At 66.7% G+C, this 19,936-nt stretch overlaps 1 protein-coding gene across 5 annotated transcripts; it reads left to right on the forward strand.

The window, feature by feature from the left end:
* Positions 1 to 1,643: 1,643 nt before the first annotated feature.
* KCNQ4 (potassium voltage-gated channel subfamily Q member 4) lies at positions 1,644 to 17,994 on the forward strand. 5 transcript variants are annotated; one of them, XM_068657993.1, is made up of 15 exons: positions 1,644 to 2,018; positions 9,843 to 9,933; positions 10,519 to 10,645; positions 11,419 to 11,594; positions 11,676 to 11,801; positions 11,889 to 12,026; positions 12,142 to 12,237; positions 12,358 to 12,446; positions 13,550 to 13,708; positions 14,233 to 14,277; positions 15,491 to 15,699; positions 15,785 to 15,887; positions 16,039 to 16,170; positions 16,333 to 16,468; positions 16,596 to 17,994. In XM_068657993.1, exons 1-15 carry the CDS (start codon positions 1,732 to 1,734, stop codon positions 16,812 to 16,814), a joined length of 2,133 nt encoding a protein of 710 aa, XP_068514094.1. In that variant the 5' UTR covers positions 1,644 to 1,731; the 3' UTR covers positions 16,815 to 17,994. The 5 variants fall into 5 exon arrangements, with proteins under 5 accessions (XP_068514094.1, XP_068514096.1, XP_068514097.1 ...); XM_068657995.1 differs by having other exon boundaries at positions 1,647 to 2,018; positions 11,916 to 12,026; XM_068657996.1 differs by lacking the exon at positions 14,233 to 14,277 and having other exon boundaries at positions 1,648 to 2,018.
* Positions 17,995 to 19,936: the final 1,942 nt, after the last annotated feature.

Genomic DNA, 19,936 nt, shown 5'->3' on the forward strand with positions numbered 1-19,936 from the left:
CCCGTGGCCAGGCAGGGGGTAAAAAGCCAGCAGAGCCTGGGCCGGCTCCCCAAAACCTCTGCTGGTTCTGCTGGTTGGCCAATACCCTACAAAACCTCCCAGCTCCACACATCAGTGGATTTTCCCAGGATCTGTGCAGGTGGAAAGCGTGACCCCGGTGCAGGATGCACCCTTCCCAAAATCACCCCTGGGTGCTCTGCTGGAGCAGCCTCTGAGGTCCCCTTCTCCCCCCAGCTTGGAGAAATTATGACTTTGTTTAAAAAAAAAAACTAATTCTGCAAGCAGAGCTCCCCCAGGGCTTCCCCAGCACGTCTGGGACCTCAGCCTGCACCAAAGTGGGAATAAACCCAACATTTCCCACCCGCCCGGCCCCCCCCCTGCGCCCGCGCCCCTCTCTGGAAGTCCTTTCGGGTCACCTTAACTCCGATCAATCGCCAGGTGAAACCTAAACCGCGGGGACGAGGGGGGCACAGGAACCCGAGGGAGATGCTGAAGGTCAAGGTGCTCCACGGCGGGGGGGGGGGATGCTGCGTTGGGACCCCCGAGGAGCTCAGAATTGGGCTGCAGGAGGGCGCAGGGCAGATTTTGGGTTGGACCCACAAAATTACAGCCCACACGGAACCGGCTCTCGGTGGTGTCTTGGTGCCGTGGCGCTTTTGGGGCACCCTTGGGTGCTTGTGGGGCATCCTCGGGGGGAGGTTGGTTTTGCAAGCTGGCCCTCGGGGTGGGTTTGGGGCCAGCACGATTTCCCCCGTGCCCCCCTCAAATCAAACCACCCATTTCTTGCGTGTGCTCCCCCAGCCCTACCCCGTACCGCAGTGCTCACGAGGGCCCCGTGCCCGTGCCAGGATCTCCAAGCACCGCGTTAAATAATTCACCGCCCGGAGCTGCAACTTGCGCTCCTCTCCCGGAGCTCGGGGCCCCGGGGCACCCCCCATGGGGCATGGGGGGGGGGTGGGAACCGGCTGCAGCGTGCCTCAGTTTCCCCATCTGGTAACGGGGGAGCTCGGGGGATAAGGTGGCAGAGCAAAACCCTTGTGGGTGTGCGGGACCTCGAGGACAGGGGAGGAATTGGGGATCCTGGGGTGCTCCGGACCTGGTGCTTTGGGGTGCTCAGCACCCAGTGCTTTGGGGTGCTCCCCTTGGGATGCTGCATACCCTACAATTTGGGATGCTCCCCCCAGGATGCTCCATCCCCTGTGATTTAGGATGTTCCCCCCCCCGGGATGCTCCATCCCCTACAATTTGGGATGCTCCCCCCTGGGTGCTCCATCCCTGGCGGTTCGGGACGCTCCCTCCGAGCTGCCCCACACCCCCCCACCCCGTAGCGGACCCTCCCCACCGGGCTCAGGGGGGGGCAAAATGGGACCGGGTCCCCCAGCAGCACCGGAGAGAGGGGGGGGGGGACCCCACTGAGAGCCAGCGGCGCCCCCTCCCCTTTTCCCCCCGGGGGCTGCTGCCTCTACGGACTCCCCCAAATCCCCCCCCCCGGGCTTGGGGTGGGCGGGGGCCAGGTGCTGCGGGGCGGGGCAGCACCGGAGGGGGGGGGAGGTCCCGTTACCGGGACGGGGGGGGCGGCTAAAGGCAGGTGACCGGGGAGAGAGAACCAGGAGGAGACAGAACCGGGGGGGGGGGGGCGCGGATAAACGGAGCCGTCCCGGGGCTCCGGAGCGGTGTGGGGGGGGGGGCTCGGGGGGGGCCATGCGGGCGGCGTGAACGGGGCCGGGCGCCATGGCCGGGGCGGCGGGGAGCGGCGGGGAGCGGCTGCGGGCGGTGCGCACCGACAGCGGGGGGGGCCCCGGCGGGACCCCCGCTCCCCGCCGCCGGGGGCTGCTGGCGGCTCCGAGCCTCGGGGCCGCCCCCGCTGCTGCTTCTGCTGCCTCCCCCGCTGCTGCTTCTGCTGCTGCCGGTGCCCCCCACCCCGCCGGGCCCCCCCGGTGCCGGCGGAGGCTGCAGAATTGCCTTTACAACGTGCTGGAGCGGCCCCGCGGGGGGGCTTTCGTGTACCACGCCTTTATGTGAGTGCCGCGGGACGGGACCCTCGAGGTTTTTGGGGTTGTTTTGGGGGTTTTGGGGGTTGGGGGGGGGGTGGGCTGCGACCTCCCGGAGGTGGCGGGGTGGTGCTGAGAACAGGGACGCCCTCGGGGTGGGGGGGGGCCGGAGCTTCCCAGTGGGGGTCTCCGGGTGCGCAGCGAGCTGGGGAGCTCCGGGAGCGGGCAGGGGGCGAGCACCGAGCCGGGGGGGGGGGGCTGAGAACGGGTGTTGAGCCCCCGACGGCTCCCCGGTGCCGCTCTGCGCCGTGCTGGGGGCACCCCCTCGGTCTGTCCCCGTCCCCTGTGAGTCCGTGGGGACCCTCGGGGGTGGGGGTCCCATGGAGAGGGCACAGGGCACCTTTGGGTGCCACTGGGGACCCGTCCCATGGGGTAGCAATGGGGCAGGCACCCAAAAATCCCCCCCTGGTACCCCCTGAGCTGTGCCAAGGTGGGATGGGGGAGACGTTTTTTTTTGGGGGGGGGTTCTCCCTGGTAAAAGGCTGGCAGCGGTGCCCCGTGAGATGTCCCCCCCGTGGTCCCCAGCACGTCCCGGGGATGCTCCAGGAGCTGGACCCTTCCCCAGCCCGGCCATCAGCGGAGGCACAGGCTCAGCTCGTGGCCGAGGGGGGATTTCTGCCCCCTTGGGGTGCCCTCAGGGGGCTGGGGGTGCAACCAGGGGCTGGGGGGCTCCATGCGGGGCTGCGCTGCCCGCCCCCACCTGGGACCCTGCTGGGACGCTGCTACTCCCTGCCTGGCCGTAGCCATACAGAAAGTGATGTTTTTCCCCCAAAATCTCTCATGCACTCGGTGTGCACCCTTCAACCCTTCTGGGCATGGCCCCCCAGGGAGTGGGAGCCCCAAATTTTGCCTCCCCGGCCCCGTTGCGCAGCGGTGCCCGCTCGTTAGCGGAGAGCAGCTCGTTAAGAGGCAGGAAAGTGGGTCTTGCGTAAGTTAGCACTTTGCCGTGGCAGGAGGAATTTGTCACTTGATCGCAGGGCACCTGAGCTCCCCGGGGAGCCACGCGAGGAGCCCGGGGCCCCATTTGTAAGGCCTGCCGACACCTCCGCAGTGTGATCTGGAAATTATCCCCACGCTGCAAGTGCTGCCCAACAAAGCTTCTCCTGCGGGGAGTTTGGGGTGGCAGCCGAAACCTCCTGCTTTGGGAGGGGGGGGCAAGGCTTTTTTTTTGTGTTCTTGCTGGGTTTCTGCACTGGGATCCCCTGTGTGCGCTCAGGCACCCTCCTCCTCCCACAGCGCCTTCTCCCAGTGGGTTTTTTTCCCCAAAATCAGCAGCACTGGACAGAGCGAGTCCCCTTGCAGAGCCACGGAGCTGCGGGTGCCATCAGGAGACGGCTTTGTCCCCAATTTGGGAGCTGTGCCGCGGCTCGGGGCAGCTCCAAGGGGCTCGTCTGCTGGGGCTGGACCTGGCTGGGATGGGAATCATTGGGATGGGGATGGGAATCACTGGGATGGGGGTGGGAATCGTGCCCGTCCCCAGCCCCACCTGCCCTCGAGGGCTGGGCTGCGTGGCTGTGCCTGTGCCCCCAAAAAGGGACCCCAAAAAGCCCATGGGAAGGCGCCGTGGTGGGCGCACAGAGGGCTGCCCGCTCCGAAAAGACTTCCTGGGGAGTTTGGCTCACTTCTGGCTTCCAAATTTCCTGGTACTGGTGTTCGCAGGAGCGATCTGTGTGCCTCAACGCCTGAGGATAGGTTTGGGGACGAGGAGGGGACGGCGTTACCCCCTCTTGCTCGGGGGACACCGAGGCACGGGAGATGCCCCAAGGTCGCCCAAGGTCGGGGCAGCGCCGGGCCCAGGACCCATCCACGGCTGCCTGGCTCCCAGACAGGGCTGAAAACTGGAAAAATGGAAAATTTCCATAAAATGGAAATCCCCACTGAGAAGCGGAGAGCTTCCCTCCTCTGAGCAGTTTTAAGGTCTGGGAGCACGCAGCCGGGCTGAGCTGATACCGCTTATTGCCCAAGTTCAGTCTCCTTCTGCGGGGAAATTGATCCCAAATCCTCCCCGAGCGGCTGCTGGGGGCTGGGTGATGCTGGTCCCCTCCTCGCGGGATGGGTTTGTTGCTGCCACATCTTTGCAGCCCCCTCGTCCTGCCCCAAAAATAGAGCTGAGGGGGGCGGTGGTGGCCCCGTCCCCTCTGTCCCCTGGCTGTGGGGCCGTGCTGACCACACCGAGCCTGGGCTCGGCTGGTGCCAGCTCCCAGCCCAGAGCTTATAGGGAAAATCTGGGAGCGTGACTGGAGCCTGAACCGACAGGATTTAGGGCCAGAAGCAAATCAAAGCTTCCCCTTTCGCTGTCCTCCCTGCGTGTGCCAACAAAGCCCCGTGGGGAGCGGTGCCCTGCCATGGGTGCCCTGCCCCGGTGGAGAGGGGGCTCTGGCAGCGGGGAGCTGCACCAGGAGCTCAGCTCAGCACATTTCCAGCCCTTAGGGGAGCTCTTTAATAAGGGTTTTGGTGAGGTTTGACCTGGAGCAAAATGGGGAAGACCGAGCCAGCAGCACCGGCAGCATCCCCGGACCCCTGCCCAAAGCGCAGCCCCCAGGGCGGGGTAATCCACGCGCCTCCCCGTGCCGGCTGCTCTGGAGGCACTGGTGGGACGGTGCCAAACTGGTGTGCCCCTATTTACCCCCCTCCTGGGGAAGGGTCTCCCTGTGCCTGGGGATGGGGACGGGGCCAGGACGTGGAGGGAAAGGGTAGACCAAAGCTGGAGAGGGTGTGTGGTGCCCATGGTTTGGCAGCGGGGCCGTGGGCATCCCTGCTGGCACAGGGGGTGCAGGACAGCGCTGGCAGGTCCCTGGGGGTGCCAGCTGGCTGGGGGGGGCAGGCTGCTGGCAGCTCCTGGGCTTTCTGCTCCTGTCCTGTGAGCGGAGAGGCTGCGGGGAGCGGGATGGGATGGCTGCAGGGTGCGGGGTTCTTTGGGGGGACCCTCAGGAGGAGGAGGAGGAAAACCCGACTGCTGCACGCGGGTGGCCAAAATGAAACGGGACAGCGAGGCCGGGACCCTCGGCTGCTGGAGCTGCGCCCTTGGAGCCAGGGCTCCTTCCTGGGGACCCCAGGGGACCCCCTCAGGGCCGCCCCCTGTCCTCTTGTCCCAGCTTGAAATGGGAGCTGTGGTGGGGGGGGAAATGGCAGGGGAAGGAGAAGGCGACGCAGCAGTTTGCTGAACCTGACGCAGCGTCGCTGGGGCATAAAATGAAGTGGCTGTGGTGCAACGTGAAACTGCACATCGATCTCCTTCTTTCCTCTTTCTTCTTCGTTTCCCCTCCAGCTGCTCCTGCCGGACCCCGAGCACAAGGTGCAGGGTTTGGGGCCTGGGTCTGGCTGGCCCCAGTGGTGAGGACGGGGGGGACACCTGCGTGGCCGGGGTCCCCCCACCCCGAGGGGATGCTTTTGGAGAGGTTTGGGTTGTCTGCGCCCTGGGGTGAGGGGATGGAATGGGGCTGAGCGCCCCAACCTGCCCCCTCTGCCCCCCATGTGCGATGCCCTCCGGGGGTCTCCTGTCCCCCTCCTGTTGTGCTGGGGTGCGCGGCCCCTCGGGAACGGCTCTGGGAACTCGCTCCCTTTCCTCCCCCCTCCCCTCAGCCCGTGGCTTGCCAGATGATCCAAGAGCGAAACTATCTCAGCTGCTCCGTGTGAGCGTCTTGGCACCGGCCGCAGGAACCTTGTGACCGTTCCCCTGCCAGGGCTGGGGGGCCGGGGGGCGATGAGGGGCACAGACCCCGGGGTGGGCGATGTGTGATGCTGCTCTCAGTCTCCGGCTCGCTCTGCCTGGAGCCCGAAGGCCTCGGGGACTTGGCACCCACCCGAGGGCGCAGGGGTGGCCCCGCGCGGGGCTTGGCAGGGGAGGAAGAAGCTTGCCCGGCCGTGCAGGGCAGCGGTGCCAGGGTTTTGTCACTCGTGCAGCGAGTCCCTGCCTGGCTGCCTGCACTGAAGCACCTAGCAGGGAAGCACGGAGCGGGACATCCTCCAGATCCCTTCTGGACGGTGACACTGGGTCCCCGCGTGGCCACGGGATGCGCCGTGCAGCCCCCAGCCGGGCTCCTTGTCCCGGGTCCCACCTCCCCCTCTGTGCACCCCCCGAGCTGGAGGCACGGCAGCGATTAGGGCAGCTCCTTCCCCTTCCCAAGGGATTGGGGTTTTTTTTTTGGGTGCTGGGCAGGAGCAGCCACCGAGCTCCTGCGTGGCCGCGGGCGATGCCCGGCGCTGCAGGATGAGGGGGTGGCCGCCCCTGCCATGGTTACAGCCACAAACAGCCCGGCTCCAGCGCCGATATTTATATCCAATATTTATATATTTATATCCCCGGGGCAGACAGGCCTCCTGCGCCGCCTCTCCTGCAAGGCTGCTGCGCGAGGGAAGGGGGATTTATAAGACACACTGTTTATACAGCTGCAGGCGGTGCTCGGGGTGCTGAGCCTGGCGGGTTTGGGGGTGCAGGGGGCAAAGCACCATCCCCGTCCCCATCCCTGACCCCATCCTCGTCCCCATCCCAGCCAGGTTTGGGTGGTTTTGTCCCCCGAGTGGACTTGGTGCACAGGTTGGGGACACCCAGTGCTGCCACCCAGCACCACGGGGACCCAGCAGTGCCACGATGGTGCCAGGGCTGGTGGTGCCACTGGTTCCTCTCCCTCTCGGGGCCGTGCCGGGCTCGTCTCCAGGCCGAGCTGTTTGCTCTGCGGCGCGTGGTGTTTTCCTTCCACCCCGTTACCGCTGCGCTCTGCCCACAGCAGGGCCGGGCACGGGGGTGCCCAAAACTCACCCCCCATTCCCCAGCCTCACCAAACCCCGCGGGGTGCAGCCCCCGAGGCTGGAGCCTGTCTGCCCGGGGGGGTTCAGCCCAGCTCTGGGGGTGCCCCTGGCTGACCCCATCCCATTTCCCTGAGCTCAGCACCTTCCCCACCTCACCTGCTCCTTCCCCTCTCCTGCCGCCGGAGCGGCCGGGAGCATATGGCGAAGGCAGCCCTAATGAAGATTAATGCCAGGAGGTTCGTTTTCTCCAACCAGCCCCTCCCCTGCTGGGTTTTAATTAATATTTTGGGGCACAGCAGGAGGAGTGCTCCTGCAGACGAGCTCCGTGCCTGCAGGGTGTGGGGAGGCACAGGAGGTGCCCCCACAGCCCCTGGCTGCAGCAGTTGGGACATGGGGGGGTGGGGGCTTTGGGGAACCCCTTTCCTGCCCCCCCAGCACCTGATCCTCCCCTAAGCTGCTTAGGCACTGCCAGCAGCCAGGCGGGGGCTCTTTCCCCAGCTTTCTGAGTTAATTCCCAGCAGGTGATGTGTTCCCACCAAGTTGCTTTCCCTGCGGGGGCCGTGGGGGCCTCACAGGATCGTGTCCTTCACAAAACCCCACTGTGGGGCTCGGGGCCGGGCAGGAGCATCCCCTGGGGGGGTGGCACCGGGGGCAGCAGCTCTCGAGGTGGCTTTTCCATCACTCCTGCAGCATGGTGATCCCAACCAGCTCAGTGCCCGTGCGGTGCTCGGGTTAGGAGGGTGCCCAACGGGGCCAGCGTGTGCCAAGGATCAGAGACCCCCCCCCCCTGCACCCCCCTGTCTGGCCCCAGCTTGGGCGAGAGGCACAAATCTTCGCAGGCTGGGAGATTTCTGCATTCTCTTCTGCTTTGCGCTCCGCTGCCCGTGTAATTGCCTGCCAAATCCCGCTTGTGTAACGTTTGGTGCTGATGGTGCACAAAGGCTCTGCCCTGGGCGGCTCGGCCAAGGCTTGGGTTTGCTTCTCCAGACGAGCGTCGCGGCGGGGAGCCCGGCGAGCTGCTGCTGCCCCCAGCTGCTAAGGGCAGAGCTCCTGCACGGGGAAAAAGCTGTGCCCATCATTCAGGGGGCAGGGGATGGCTGCAGCCCCCAGCCCCAAAGCTGGGGAGCACCTTGGAGCATCGTCTGGGGCCACGACACCCCCAGCCCCTTCGTCTGGGTGTGCGTTGTTCCAGCTCTGCCCTCCCCTTGCCCTGCTCCCAGCCCTTCTCCCATTTCCTTGCGTTTCTCTGCCCTCAGCCTCGTCTCCAATTTCCCCTCGTGGCAGCAGTTTTGGGGAAGGGACCGGCCTGGTTCCTTCAGGCTGTTTTCTGACCCAGGTCTGGCTCTCGCTCCTTTTGCACCTTCCCAGCCTGCCCAGGTTCATGCGGTGCTGCCGGGGACCTCTCAGCTCCCTCCTGAGTGCTCGGTGCCTGAGCCACCTCCCCTGGCCTGGGTGCTCCCGAGGAGGGCACCGAGCATCGTCCCGGCGGACACCTCTCCCCGTGGTGCCCTTCCTGCTGCTGTAGGGTCTGGTTTCAGCCCCTCAGCCACCCCGGGCAGCCAATTCAGCTCCAAATCTCTGTGTCAGCAGCAAGAGGAGACAAGAAAGTGCTCCAAGACGGTGTCGGGCAGCACGGTGCCGAGCCGAGCCCTGCGCTCTCCGCAGCGCCTCTTGCAGGTCCTGGGGGCTTTGCTTGCACCGGGTGCTGGAGCTGCTGGGGGGTCAGGGGGGGTGCTGGGACCACCCTGCTTGCACCACCAGCCCGTGGTGGGGCTGTGCTCCCAGCTCTGTCCCCGCTGTGCCCGGTCCTGGGGGGGGGGGCCCGGTGCCGGTGCCCCCGTGCCGTTACGCAAGGCGGCTCGAGCGGAGCCCTCTGCGCGCCCATCACGTGGGGCCGGTGGCACAAACCCTCCGCTTTCCATTTTTAGAATCGCTGGATCAGGGGAAAAAAAAAAAAAATAATAATGTATTTTTGGAGAGTTTCGTCTGCCTCAGCTCCAGAATCTATTTTTCTTTTCCCCTCCTTTTTATTTTTAAGTGGGCCAAAGCCCCTTTGGTCTCGCCCCAGCTCTCGGGACGGGCAGCCTGGGAGCAGCTCCCTGCTGACTCTGCCCTTGGGTCCCGGCTGTTCCCAAGTGGCTCTGGTCCCCTTTCTGCCTGGGGGGGGCCCTCCAGCTCCTGCCCTGCTTTTTTTTTAAGCGGTTGTTTTGGGTAAGAGGCCGCAGGGCTGCGGCAGAGCCTGGCACCGAGCCCCACGGCTGCTGGAGCCGGGCCTTCCTCCTCCTCCTCCTCCTCCCCCGTGTGCTGCGGGGTGACCTGGGGACATGACCCCATCACGGGGGGGGTCCTGTGGGGCCCCTGGTCCCCTCCGCCTGCCCAGCAGCAAGGTGTTAAAGCCCCCCCTTGCCTGTCCCGTTGGGGACATCGCTCCTGGTGCCAGCAGTGGCAGCGGGGGGGCTGCGAGCAGGGGCTGGGCAGTGTCCGAGGTGCCCCCTGCAGCCCCCGCTCCTGGGTGAAAGGGTGGGGATGCTGGGGGGGGGTCACGGTCCTCTGCCCCATCCCCTGTCTGCACACTGTCACCGTGCTCCCCCGGGTATTTTTGGGCATTAAACACCCCAAAATGGCTCGGGTTGAAGGGGCCTTCGAGACCCTCTGCTCCAGCCCCCCCCTCATGGGCACGACCCCTGCCCCCAGCCCCATCCAGCCCAGCCTTGGGCACTGCCAGGGCCGGGCACCCCCATTCCCTGGGGGCCTCCTGAGCCTGGGGGGGGCCGAATTTCTTCCTCCTGCCCACCCCGAGCCCCCCTCCCCGGCCGGGCTCCGTGCGGGACCCTCGGGCAGCGGCTCCCGGGGGCTCCTCGGGGCGCGCTCCGGGCGCATCCCCGCACCCTGCGCGCTCCCGAGCCGCTCCCTGCCTCCCCCTAGGGGCAAAGCCCGGCCTCGGAGGCTCAGCCTCAACCCCCGGGGAAGGTCCTGGCCCCCCCCCCCCCCCCCAAGCCCACCCCCCGAACACCCTCCCACCCCCGTGCGCTCTCGTTGCAGCTTCCTCCTCGTCTTCAGCTGCCTGGTGCTCTCCGTCTTCTCCACCATCCAGGAGCACCAGAAGCTGGCCAACGAGTGCCTCTTCATCCTGGTAAGAGACGGGGGGGGGCACACCCGTGCTGAAACCACCGCAGCCCCCTGGAGACCCCCTCCCAGCCCTCGGCCCCGTGGCTTCCACCGCTGCCCGATGCTGGTGGCGATGCCGATGCCACCCAGCCCGGCACGTTGGGGACATTGCGGGGTGGCCTCGCTGCTGTGGGGTCCTGGAGGATTGGGGTGGCCCCTTGATGGAGTGGGCAGGAAGGGCTAAAAATAAAAAAAAAAGGGCAACTTTCCCCCAAAGTGTCAGAAACGGCTGACGCCGGGGTTCTTGCGAGCGGCGGGGACTAAATCGGGAAGGTCCTGGTGACGTTCCCCCGAGTAAGCAGAACGGGGGAGGCAGGAGGACAATGCTGACGGAGGAGGAAAAGGACCCGGCTTGGTTTGAGCTTGGCACAGGTAGGGCTGGGCTGCTCGGGGAGCCTCGACGGCCACGGCCCCGCACCGGGAACTCGGAGCTGTGTCACTTGAGGGGTCCTGGGGAGGGTCCCGGTTTCCTTCTGCACCCCCAAAGCCTCCCCGTGCTGTCCTGCTGCCCCTGCCCTCCTGGTTTCACCCCGCTCGTCCCCTCCTGCAGGAGTTTGTCATGATCGTGGTGTTTGGCATGGAGTACATCGTCCGCGTCTGGGCGGCCGGCTGCTGCTGCCGCTACCGGGGCTGGAGGGGGAGGCTCCGCTTTGCCCGGAAACCCTTCTGCGTGATAGGTATGGGGTGAGGGGGTTTGGGGGCTCTGAGCATCACCCAGGCCATAAAAACCCACATAACTGACCCTTGCCTTCGGGATAAGTATGGGGTGCGGAGATTTGGGGGCTCTGAGCATCACCCATGCCATAAAAACCCCACGCACCCCACCCCTCACCCTCATGATAGGTACAGGGTGTGGAGATTTGGGGACTTTGTGCATCATCCATGCCAGAAAATCCCCCACAGCTGACCCTCGCCTTCATGATAGGTGCAGGGTATGGGGATTTGGGGGCTTTGAGCATCACCCATGCCATAAAACCCCCCACAACCGACCCTTGACTCTGTGATGGGTATGGGGTGCAGGGGGTTTGGGGACTTTGGGCGCCACTCATGCCACAAAAACCCCAACACCCAACCCTCTCCCTTGTGATAGGGAAGAGGTTTGGGGATTTTCTGGGCTTTGAGCATCACCCGGGCCATAAAAAAACCAACACCCAACCCTTACCCTTGTGATAGGCACGGGGTGCAGGGATTTGGGGGCTTTCAACATCACCCATGCCAAAAAAAAAACCCACAACTGACCCTCACCTCCATGATAGGAACAGGATGTGGGGATTTGGGGGACAGGGTATGGGGATTTGGGGGCTTTGAGCATCACCCATGCCATAAAACCCCCCACACCCAACCCTTGCCCTCGCGATAGGTACGGGGTGCGGGGATTTGGGGGGCTCTGAGCATCTCCCAGGCCATAAAACCCCCACGCACCCCACCCCTCGCCCTCTCCGCCCTCCAGATTTCATCGTCTTCATCGCCTCGGTGGCCGTCATCGCGGCGGGCACGCAGGGCAACATCTTCGCCACCTCGGCGCTGCGCAGCATGCGCTTCCTGCAGATCCTGCGCATGGTGCGCATGGACCGCCGCGGCGGCACCTGGAAGCTGCTGGGCTCCGTCGTCTACGCACACAGCAAGGTGAGGACGAGGAGAAAGGGGGGGGTCCTGACGTCCCCCCCAAACCTCACCACGGCCCCGCTCACCCCGCTGCCCCACCAGGAGCTGATCACCGCCTGGTACATCGGCTTCTTGGTGCTCATCTTCGCCTCCTTCCTCGTCTACCTGGCGGAGAAGGACGCCAACGCACAGTTCGCCACCTACGCCGACTCCCTCTGGTGGGGCACGGTAAGTGAGGACCCCCCCCTTCCAGCCCCGGGAGGGGACCAGGAGGGTGGGACGGGGCTGTGGGGTGTGTGGGGGAGCTCCCTGCAGGGCTCCCCGTTGTCTGTCCCCGCGCAGGTGACGCTCACCACCATCGGCTACGGGGACAAGACGCCGCAGACGTGGCTGGGGAGGATGCTGGCGGCCGGCTTCGCCCTGCTGGGCATCTCCTTCTTTGCTCTGCCCGCCGTGAGTAGGGCTGGGACAGGGCTGGGCACGCTCCCCCCACCCCTCCACCTGGCAAAAATTGGGGGAAAAGGGGCAAAATCCACCCTCCGCAGACCCCATCCCCTCCCATCCCCAGGGGATCCTGGGCTCCGGCTTTGCGCTCAAGGTGCAGGAGCAGCACCGGCAGAAGCACTTTGAGAAGAGGCGGACGCCTGCGGCCAACCTCATCCAGGTAGCTCCAGCCAACATCCGCGGGTCCCCCAGGGGTGCACAAATCCCCGTGGGGGGGACAGGAGGGGCAGCGGGGGGGGCTCGGGCCAGCCCTGATGCCCGCGGGCTCCCCCCTGCCCAGGCTGCGTGGCGGCTCTACTCGACGGACGCCAGCCGGGCGTACCTGGCGGCCACCTGGTGCTACTACGACAGCCTCCTGCCCTCCTTCAGGTAGGCGGGGTGGGGGCGAGAGGCGGCGGGGGGGCTCGCAGAGGGTCCCCGCAGGGACGTGGGGACACCAAGAGCTTGGTGGGGACCTCAGGGATGAGCAGCTCCCGGCTCAGCCCCAGGACGCCGGAGCCGCAGCTCAGGGGCTGCCCAAAACCCAAATGCATCCTCACCCCCCCCCCAGCCCCACAGCACCCATCCCACCGCCCCCTCTCACCCCATCCATCGCCTTCCTCCGGGAGAGGGGACGGTGCTGCCGCTCACGGGGACCCCACGGCCACGGCGGTGGGGCTGCAGCAGGCCAGGAGCCAGAGGGACCCGGGGGGGGGCTCAGTGGGGAGCCCCCTGCCCCGTCCTGCGGCGCTTTCACCTCCCAAAATCTCTGCTGCCATGTGTGAGCGAGGACCCCGAAACGTCTCCGGATGCCCTGCGTGCTCCCAGCCCTCCCCTCCCGTCCACCTTTGGTTTTGTGTTCTGCTGCCGCTCATTCCATCTGTTATTTTTTGCCACGACAAATTTCTGATTCTGTTTCGCTCTTTATTTCCCCCAAAAGCAGGGTTCCTAACAGCCGTGCCCCCGAGGAGCTCCGGTGCCCCCGGTGCATCGCTGCTGTGCCGGGAGCCGCTTCTCCTCCTGCAGAGCGAGGACGGGGCCGGGCTCCATCCCCGCGGGGTCTGAGCCTCCCCCGGCTGCTCCAGCAGCTCACGAGCCCCCCCGGGGCACTTGGGGGCAGCTCCCCACTGCTTGTCCCCTGCCTGTCCCCTGCCTGTCCCCTGCCTGTCCCCTCCCAGTGGTGCCATCACCTCTCAGCCCCACAGGCTGCGTGGGAGCCCTTCCCCTTTCCCTTTTTCCCCCTTTCCCCTTTTTTTCCCCCCCTTTCCCCTTTTTTTTATCCTCCTTTCCCCTTTTTTTATCCCCCTTTCCCCCTTTTTTCTTTCCCCCTTTCCCCTTTTTCCTTCCCCTTTTCCCCTTTTTCCCCCTTTTTCGCTTTGTTTTGCAGAGGCCCCTCTCCCTCCTTGGTTCGCTCCCCCCTCATTTTGCTTCGCCGCGTTTTTGTTTTTTTTTTCATTTAATTTCTCCCTCTTTCCGTTTGACCCCGCCCTCAGAGAGCTGCTCCTTATGTTTGAGCACTTGCACCGAGCCCGCAACGGAGGATTTAGGAATTCAGAGGTGAGAAAATGGCCTGACGGAGCCCCACCGCCGCCTTACCACTCCTTCACCTCTGCCCAGAAAAGCGCCGTCCCCGCGCCTTGCTCGGGGGAAAGGTAGGGAGCCCCCCCCCACGGATCCATGTCTCTGCCCTCTCCTCTGTGTCCCCCCCGTGCTGCCACCCCCGGCACCTCGGCGGAGCAGCCCCCGGCCCCTCTGTCCCGGCAGAGCCATGCGGGGCCCCCCCCCCCGTGCCAATTTTTGCCCCTTTGGATGGACGCTTTGGCAACGCCGCGGTGCCGGGACGGTGCCGGGGGGGTCCCGAGCTCCGAAGGCTGAAGAGCCACCGAGCCTGGCCCCGAGGCATGGGTGCTGGCAGCAGGGTTAGGTAGGGAGTGGGGGCTCTGCTCCACCACGGCCCCGTGCCTCAGTTTCCCCCCTGGGGGGTCCCGAGGTGAGTACGGGTTCGGGGGGGCTCCTCCTGCGGCAGCACCGGTGTCTGCACCCATCTCCCCGGCCCCATCTCCGCGAGCATCGCCTCTCATAACATCTCACCGTGTCTCTCTCCTCCCCCCCCCTCCTCACCATCCCCTCACCCCCTCCCCAAACCCTCTCTGCCCCCCCTCCACTCACCCCGAAGCTGGCAGGAGGAGGACGCGCGGCCCCACAAGTGCTTGAGCCTCAGGTAATCGTGCGCCCCCGAGCCGCCCACCCCGGCCAGCGGGCACGGGGGGGGACCCCACAAGGAACCAGGGCGCAGGATCGTTCCCGTGGCCCCCCCCCTGCTTTTTTACGGAGTTTTGGGGCTTCCCCCTGCGGGGCAGACGCTGGTGTTTATGCAGGACCTACACAAACAGCTCAGCTCCTCGCAGCAGGAGCGGGGTGTGCGGGGTCAGGGGGGCTCTCAGCCACGCCGGCCACCCCCCTAACGCTGTTTTTCCTCCCGTGCCTGCCCCGACCCCAGGCAGCTGGGTGGTGGTAAGCCGAGGACGTGGGCCACGTGGAGACGGAGGTACCGGGGCCAGGAGCCGCCGGGTGCATGGGATCCATGCGGGGCTGCCTGTGGGGTCGTCCTGGGGGGCTGCATGGCTTGGGTTTGGGGCTGGCTCCCCCCTCTGGGTCCTGTACCCGTGGTGGCCGTGCCGCAGTTTCTCCATCTGTGGCACGGCTGAGCCGGGCTGGGTTTTGGTGTCTGATGGCCCCAATAAAGGCAGGAGCCCGGTGCCCCCAGCTGGGGAATTCGAGGGGGGTGCCCGGGTCTCCCGGAGCCCCCGGTGCAGCGGGCGGGGGTCTCCCCCCACCCCGCTTTGCTCGGGCCCCCTCTGCAGCTCCAGTTTGCTCCGCAGCGGGGTGGAGCTGGGCCCCTTTCTGCTCGGCCTCCTGGCATGTGCCAAAATGTGCTTGCGGTCCCTCGTCTCACCAGGCGGTGTGTTTGTGTAGGTCCTACATAAATGATGTCTGTTGTCCCCCCCCCAAGCCAGCAGAGCTCGCGTTGGGGCTGCAGGGGGGCGGCTGCGCTCAGCCCGCGGGAGCAGAGCAGGGAGCTGGGCGCTGGAGGAGGAGGATGAAGAAGAGGAGGAGGAGGATGGGGGGGCCTGGCCGGGTTCCCCAGACCCCCCCCGTGCCAGCCGAGCTGGGGCAGGAGCGGGGCTGCTCCGTGTGGGGCTGGGGGCTGCTCTGCTGCGTGTCCCCCCCCCGTGCCCGTCTGTCCCCCGTCCGTCTGTCTCCTCCTTTCTCTGCTCTCAGAAATCAGGGGGGGTTCAGACACCTCCTGCACGGTGACGCCTGCGCCCCAGCTCGTGCCCGATTTGTGTTCGGGGGGCTCTGCAGCCCCGTCCTCCCCCCCCCTCTATGTCCCCCCCCTCCCCACCTTGACACTGCCATCCTCTGCCCCGCAGCACCAAGATGGGCATCAGGGACCGCATCCGCCTGGGCCCCCCCGGCGGCCGGGGGCGACAGCACCTGGGGCCCCCCCTGCAGCGCTCCCCCAGCCCCGAGGACCCCCCCGAGGCCTCGAGCCCCAGCAAGGTGCACAAGAGCTGGAGCTTCAACGACCGCACGCGCTTCCGAGCCTCCCTCCGGCTCAAGCCGCAGCCCCCGGCTGAGGGTGAGCCCCGGGAGCGGGTTTGGGGGGGCCCCATTATGGGGGGGGGTCCCTGAGCTCTGCCAATGTGCTGCTGTTGTGCCTGCAGCTGACTGCCCGCCGGAGGACAGCGGCGAGGAGAAGAGCCCCCCCTGCGAGCTGGCCTTCGAGGACATCCTGCCGGCGGTGAAGACCCTCATCAGGGCTGTGCGGTGAGCCCACATCCCCTATATTGCCCCTTCTGACCCCAAAACGGCGTTTGGGATGAGCAGACGTCTCCAGACGAGCGGTGTCCCGTGGGGGCTGGGGGTTCTGCCCCCCCACCCCACCCCGGTGCCCGCAGCCACCCCGCTGTCCCCGCAGGATCCTGAAGTTCCTGGTGGCCAAGAGGAAATTCAAGGAGACCCTGCGGCCCTACGACGTGAAGGATGTCATCGAGCAGTACTCGGCCGGGCACCTGGACATGCTGGGCAGGATCAAGAGCCTGCAGACACGGTGAGCTGGGACCCCTGGGGGTGGGCGGGGGGGGGGCTCCGGGTTCCCACAGGACCCCCCCGTCCCCGTCCCCACGAGCCGTGCCCACCCGTCGCGACGCACAGGACGTGTCCCCGTGAGCTGTGCCCGTCCCTCACGGCCTTGTGTGTCCCCTGGGGACAGCGTGGACCAGATCGTGGGCAGGGGGGGCCCCGCTGCGGACAAGAAGACGCGGGAAAAGGGGGAGAAAGCGGTGCCCGAGCCGGAGCTGGTGGATGAACTGAGCATGATGGGGCGCGTGGCCAAGGTGGAGAGGCAGGTGAGGAGGGGACGGCCACCGGCGGGCACGTCCCCGTCCCCTGGGGGTCCCCTGGGGGTCCCCTGGGGGTCTCCTGGGGGTCTCCTGGGGGTCTCCTGGGGGTGCGCTGAGCGCTGCCCGCCCGCAGGTGCAGTCGATCGAGCACAAGCTGGACGTGCTGCTCGGCCTCTACTCGCAGTGCCTGCGCAAGGGCTGCACCAACTCCTTCAGCCTGGGGGCCGTGCGGGTGCCCCCCGGCGAGCCCGACAGCACCTCCGACTACCACAGCCCCGTGGAGCACGAGGACATCTCGGCCTCCGCCCAGACCCTCAGCAGCTCCCGCTCGGCCAGCGCCAACATGGACTGAGGGCAGCGGGGACGGACCCCGACAGCCCACGGGGGGGGCGCAGGGTAGGGTATGGGGTCGCAGGAGCCCCCCCGGCATCGCCCAGCCCCATGGGGCCGTGTCCGGCACCGCGGTGCTTGGGATTTACGGTGCGCAAGGGCGCACGGTGGGAGAGGGATGGGGTGCAGGCAGGATCTGACGGTGCTGCAGGGGGTGGAGGAACCCCCCAGGGGGGTGTGGAAGCCCCCAGAGCCAGGGCAAGTGTCCAGCCCCCCCCACCCAACATCAGGGTCCTGCCCCAGTGCCACCCGCTCGCCCCCAGGGCCACCAAAAGCTATGCAAGGCTCCAGCCCCTCGCTGCGGTGCTGAGCAGGGGGGCAGGGGGCTGACCCTGACCCCCCCCCCCCGTGCATGCTCCCAGGGCAACACGTAGGTAGGAGATAATGATATTTATATTTATATTTATATTCTAGATGCAATAATGTCTGAATATGCAACGCCCCCCCCCGGGGACAGCAACCCCGGGGGGGCCATGGTAGGCAATAAGCAACCCCCCCCCCCCGACAGCGCACAGGGCTGGATCCTGCTCCCCAAGGGGGGTCCTGAGGACTCAGGGCCGGGTGGCAAACCTTTTTTTTTTTGGGGGGGGGTGTCCCTGTGTCATCCCCCCCACACTTTGCACGCTGCTTGGTTTCCAGCCCCGCAGGGCTGGGGGTGACCGTGGTAGTGCCAAAATTTGCAGAGCCGGGGCTGGTGCCCCCGGTGCTCCCCGTGGCGGGGAGGGGGGGCTTTTGGGACCTCGGGCTGTGGGATTTCCACCCCCTCCCCAGCCCCCCCGGGATGCTTCTGCTCCCAGTAAAAGAGGAGGGGGGACATGGGGTTGCCCTGAGCTTGCTCGTTAGCCTCATTAGTGCATGTGGCCAGCGAGGGCCGAGCTTGCAGCCCCCCCGTGCTGCTGCTGCTGCACCCCCCCCATCCCTTTCCGCCCACCCATGGGTGCCTGGCGGGCAGGGGGGGGCTGTGGGTGCCCCCTGGGGCGAGGGCGCATGCGACAGCTTCGCCCCCAGCCACGCTCAGCAGCCACCCCCATAGGACCCCCCCCCCAGGAGCTGGCTGGTTCCCGCAGACCTCCCCAGCCGGCGGTAGTTACCTCACTTTATTAACTTATTAACTTATTTCTTTCATTAAAATTTGAAGCAGACGCCGCCTGCCCGCCTGGTTTCTGCTCTCCCAAGAGGTGGCACTCCAGCCCTGTGACCGAGCAGCACTGGGTGGCCGCTGGTGTCCCCCCCCCCCCATGCTGGGCTCACTTCCAGCCCCCCCTGGCCCCGAGCTGCCTGATGGCACTGCAGAGGGACCCACGCTGCTGTTGTTGGAAGGGTGTCCCCAAAAGGGGTGTCCCCAAATTTCTGTGTCCCCAAACGATGCGTCCCCAAAAGGTGTGTCCCCAAATCTGTGTGTCCCCAAAGTTATGCGTCCCCAAATGATGTGTCCCCAATTGTGCACCGTGCTCGGATGGCCCTGTGCACATCCAGGACAAGGTGTGGGTGTGAGCCCCCTCCCCAAAAACCTGCAGCCCCCCCAGGGGGTGGCAAAGCCTTTGCCCCAGCCCCGTGGCCGTGTCCCCCAGGCTCCCAGTGTCACGGGGAGGGCAAGGCCCCTTCCCGCACTGCCCTTCCCCAGGAGGAAGCCGGGCTCTCAGCCGCTCCTTCCCTGCGTTTCCTGGCTGCCTTTTGCCAAAAATCCCATCCCAGGCTCATCCTGGGGTGGGGGCTGCGCCGTGGGGTCAGCCCCCACCACCACCCCAGCTGCAGCAACCCCTCTCCTGTTCCCCCCAGACCCCCGGAGCGGCCCCAGTCCATGGGGTCTCTGCTGGGATGGGGTCTGGGGACGTCCCCCCCGAGCTCCTGGCGTGCGGGGCACGATCCCCGGGGAGCCCTCGGCTGCGCACGTCCGGCTGCCGTGCGCCCGGGGCTGCTTTGAAGCAGAGGCTTTGAAGGGTTTGCCAGGACGGGGCGAGCAGGAACAGCCCCTGCCCTGCTTCCACAGCTGCTGGCACCGCTTTCCGGGGTGGGTTTGGGGTCGTGCATCATGCCCGCAGCGGGGTCTGCGCCCTACCCATGGCTCTGCGTCACCACGGGGGGCTTGGGGACAGCAGCGCCGTGTGTTGGACGCAGCTTGGGTGAGCCCCAGCAAATTTGGGCTGGGCTCTGGGCCACGTCTGCAGCCCCCGAGCTCGGCCCCGTGTCCCCAAGGCACGAGGGGACCTTGTCCCTGCCCAGAGCAGCCGCAGGAGGTGGCGGTGGTGGTGGCAGGGCCGGGCGCGCTGCCAGCCTGCTGCCTCCCTCACCCACGTGAGCCCAAGGTGCCCAAGGCTGGACTTTGTCCCTGCTCCACCTTGGCCCCCCCCCGCTGCGTGTGCACAAGGCAGGGAGAGGGGAAACGCAGGGCTGGGGGGGGGAAATGCCTGCGTTGGAGGGACGCAGCGAGCCGTGACCCCGCGTCCCGCCAAGAGCCAGGTCGGCACGCCAAGAGCCGAGCCAAGCACGCCCGCAGGAAGGGGGCGAGCGCTGCTGGCCCCACACACGAGCCCCAATCCCTTTTGGGGGGGGTCAGGGGCTGCTGTGGGAGTGGGAAGGGGCCAGCTCTGCGCCTGGCAGCACCCCGCAGCTCGCTGCATCCTCGCCTTCAGCCGGTGCCAGGGCACTGCCTGGCACAAGGACGGACCGGGGACAGGAACGGGACTGGGACCGGGGGTGTCCTTCACGCCCGTGGCTCTGCTTTGTCCCCCGGGGTCTTGGAGAATTCGTGACTCACTCTGGATTCCTGTCCGCCCAGTCACGGAAAGGAGACAGCCGGGCTCCGGGCCGGACCCAGTTCCTTCCTGAGGCTCTCAGCAGCGCTCAGCCTGGCCCCACGCCGTGGCCTCGCTCTGCCCAAGGCCGCGCTCGCAGGAAAATCCACATCTGAGAGCAGCAGCCAGGCACCCGGCGGGATCCCAGCACAGGGGGGGCTCTTTCTGGACCCTCCTGTGGCTGCCCTGAGCACCCCAACACCCCCCTGGTGTTGTGCCCACCGGGCTGGGGTGCCCCAGGCTCTCAGCACCCCCCCCCGAGCCCCCGCAGCCTCCCCCCGAGGCAGGA

This window comes from Anas acuta, chromosome 21 (assembly GCF_963932015.1).
Source record: "Anas acuta chromosome 21, bAnaAcu1.1, whole genome shotgun sequence".
In the NCBI taxonomy this organism is placed as follows: Eukaryota; Metazoa; Chordata; class Aves; order Anseriformes; family Anatidae; genus Anas; species Anas acuta.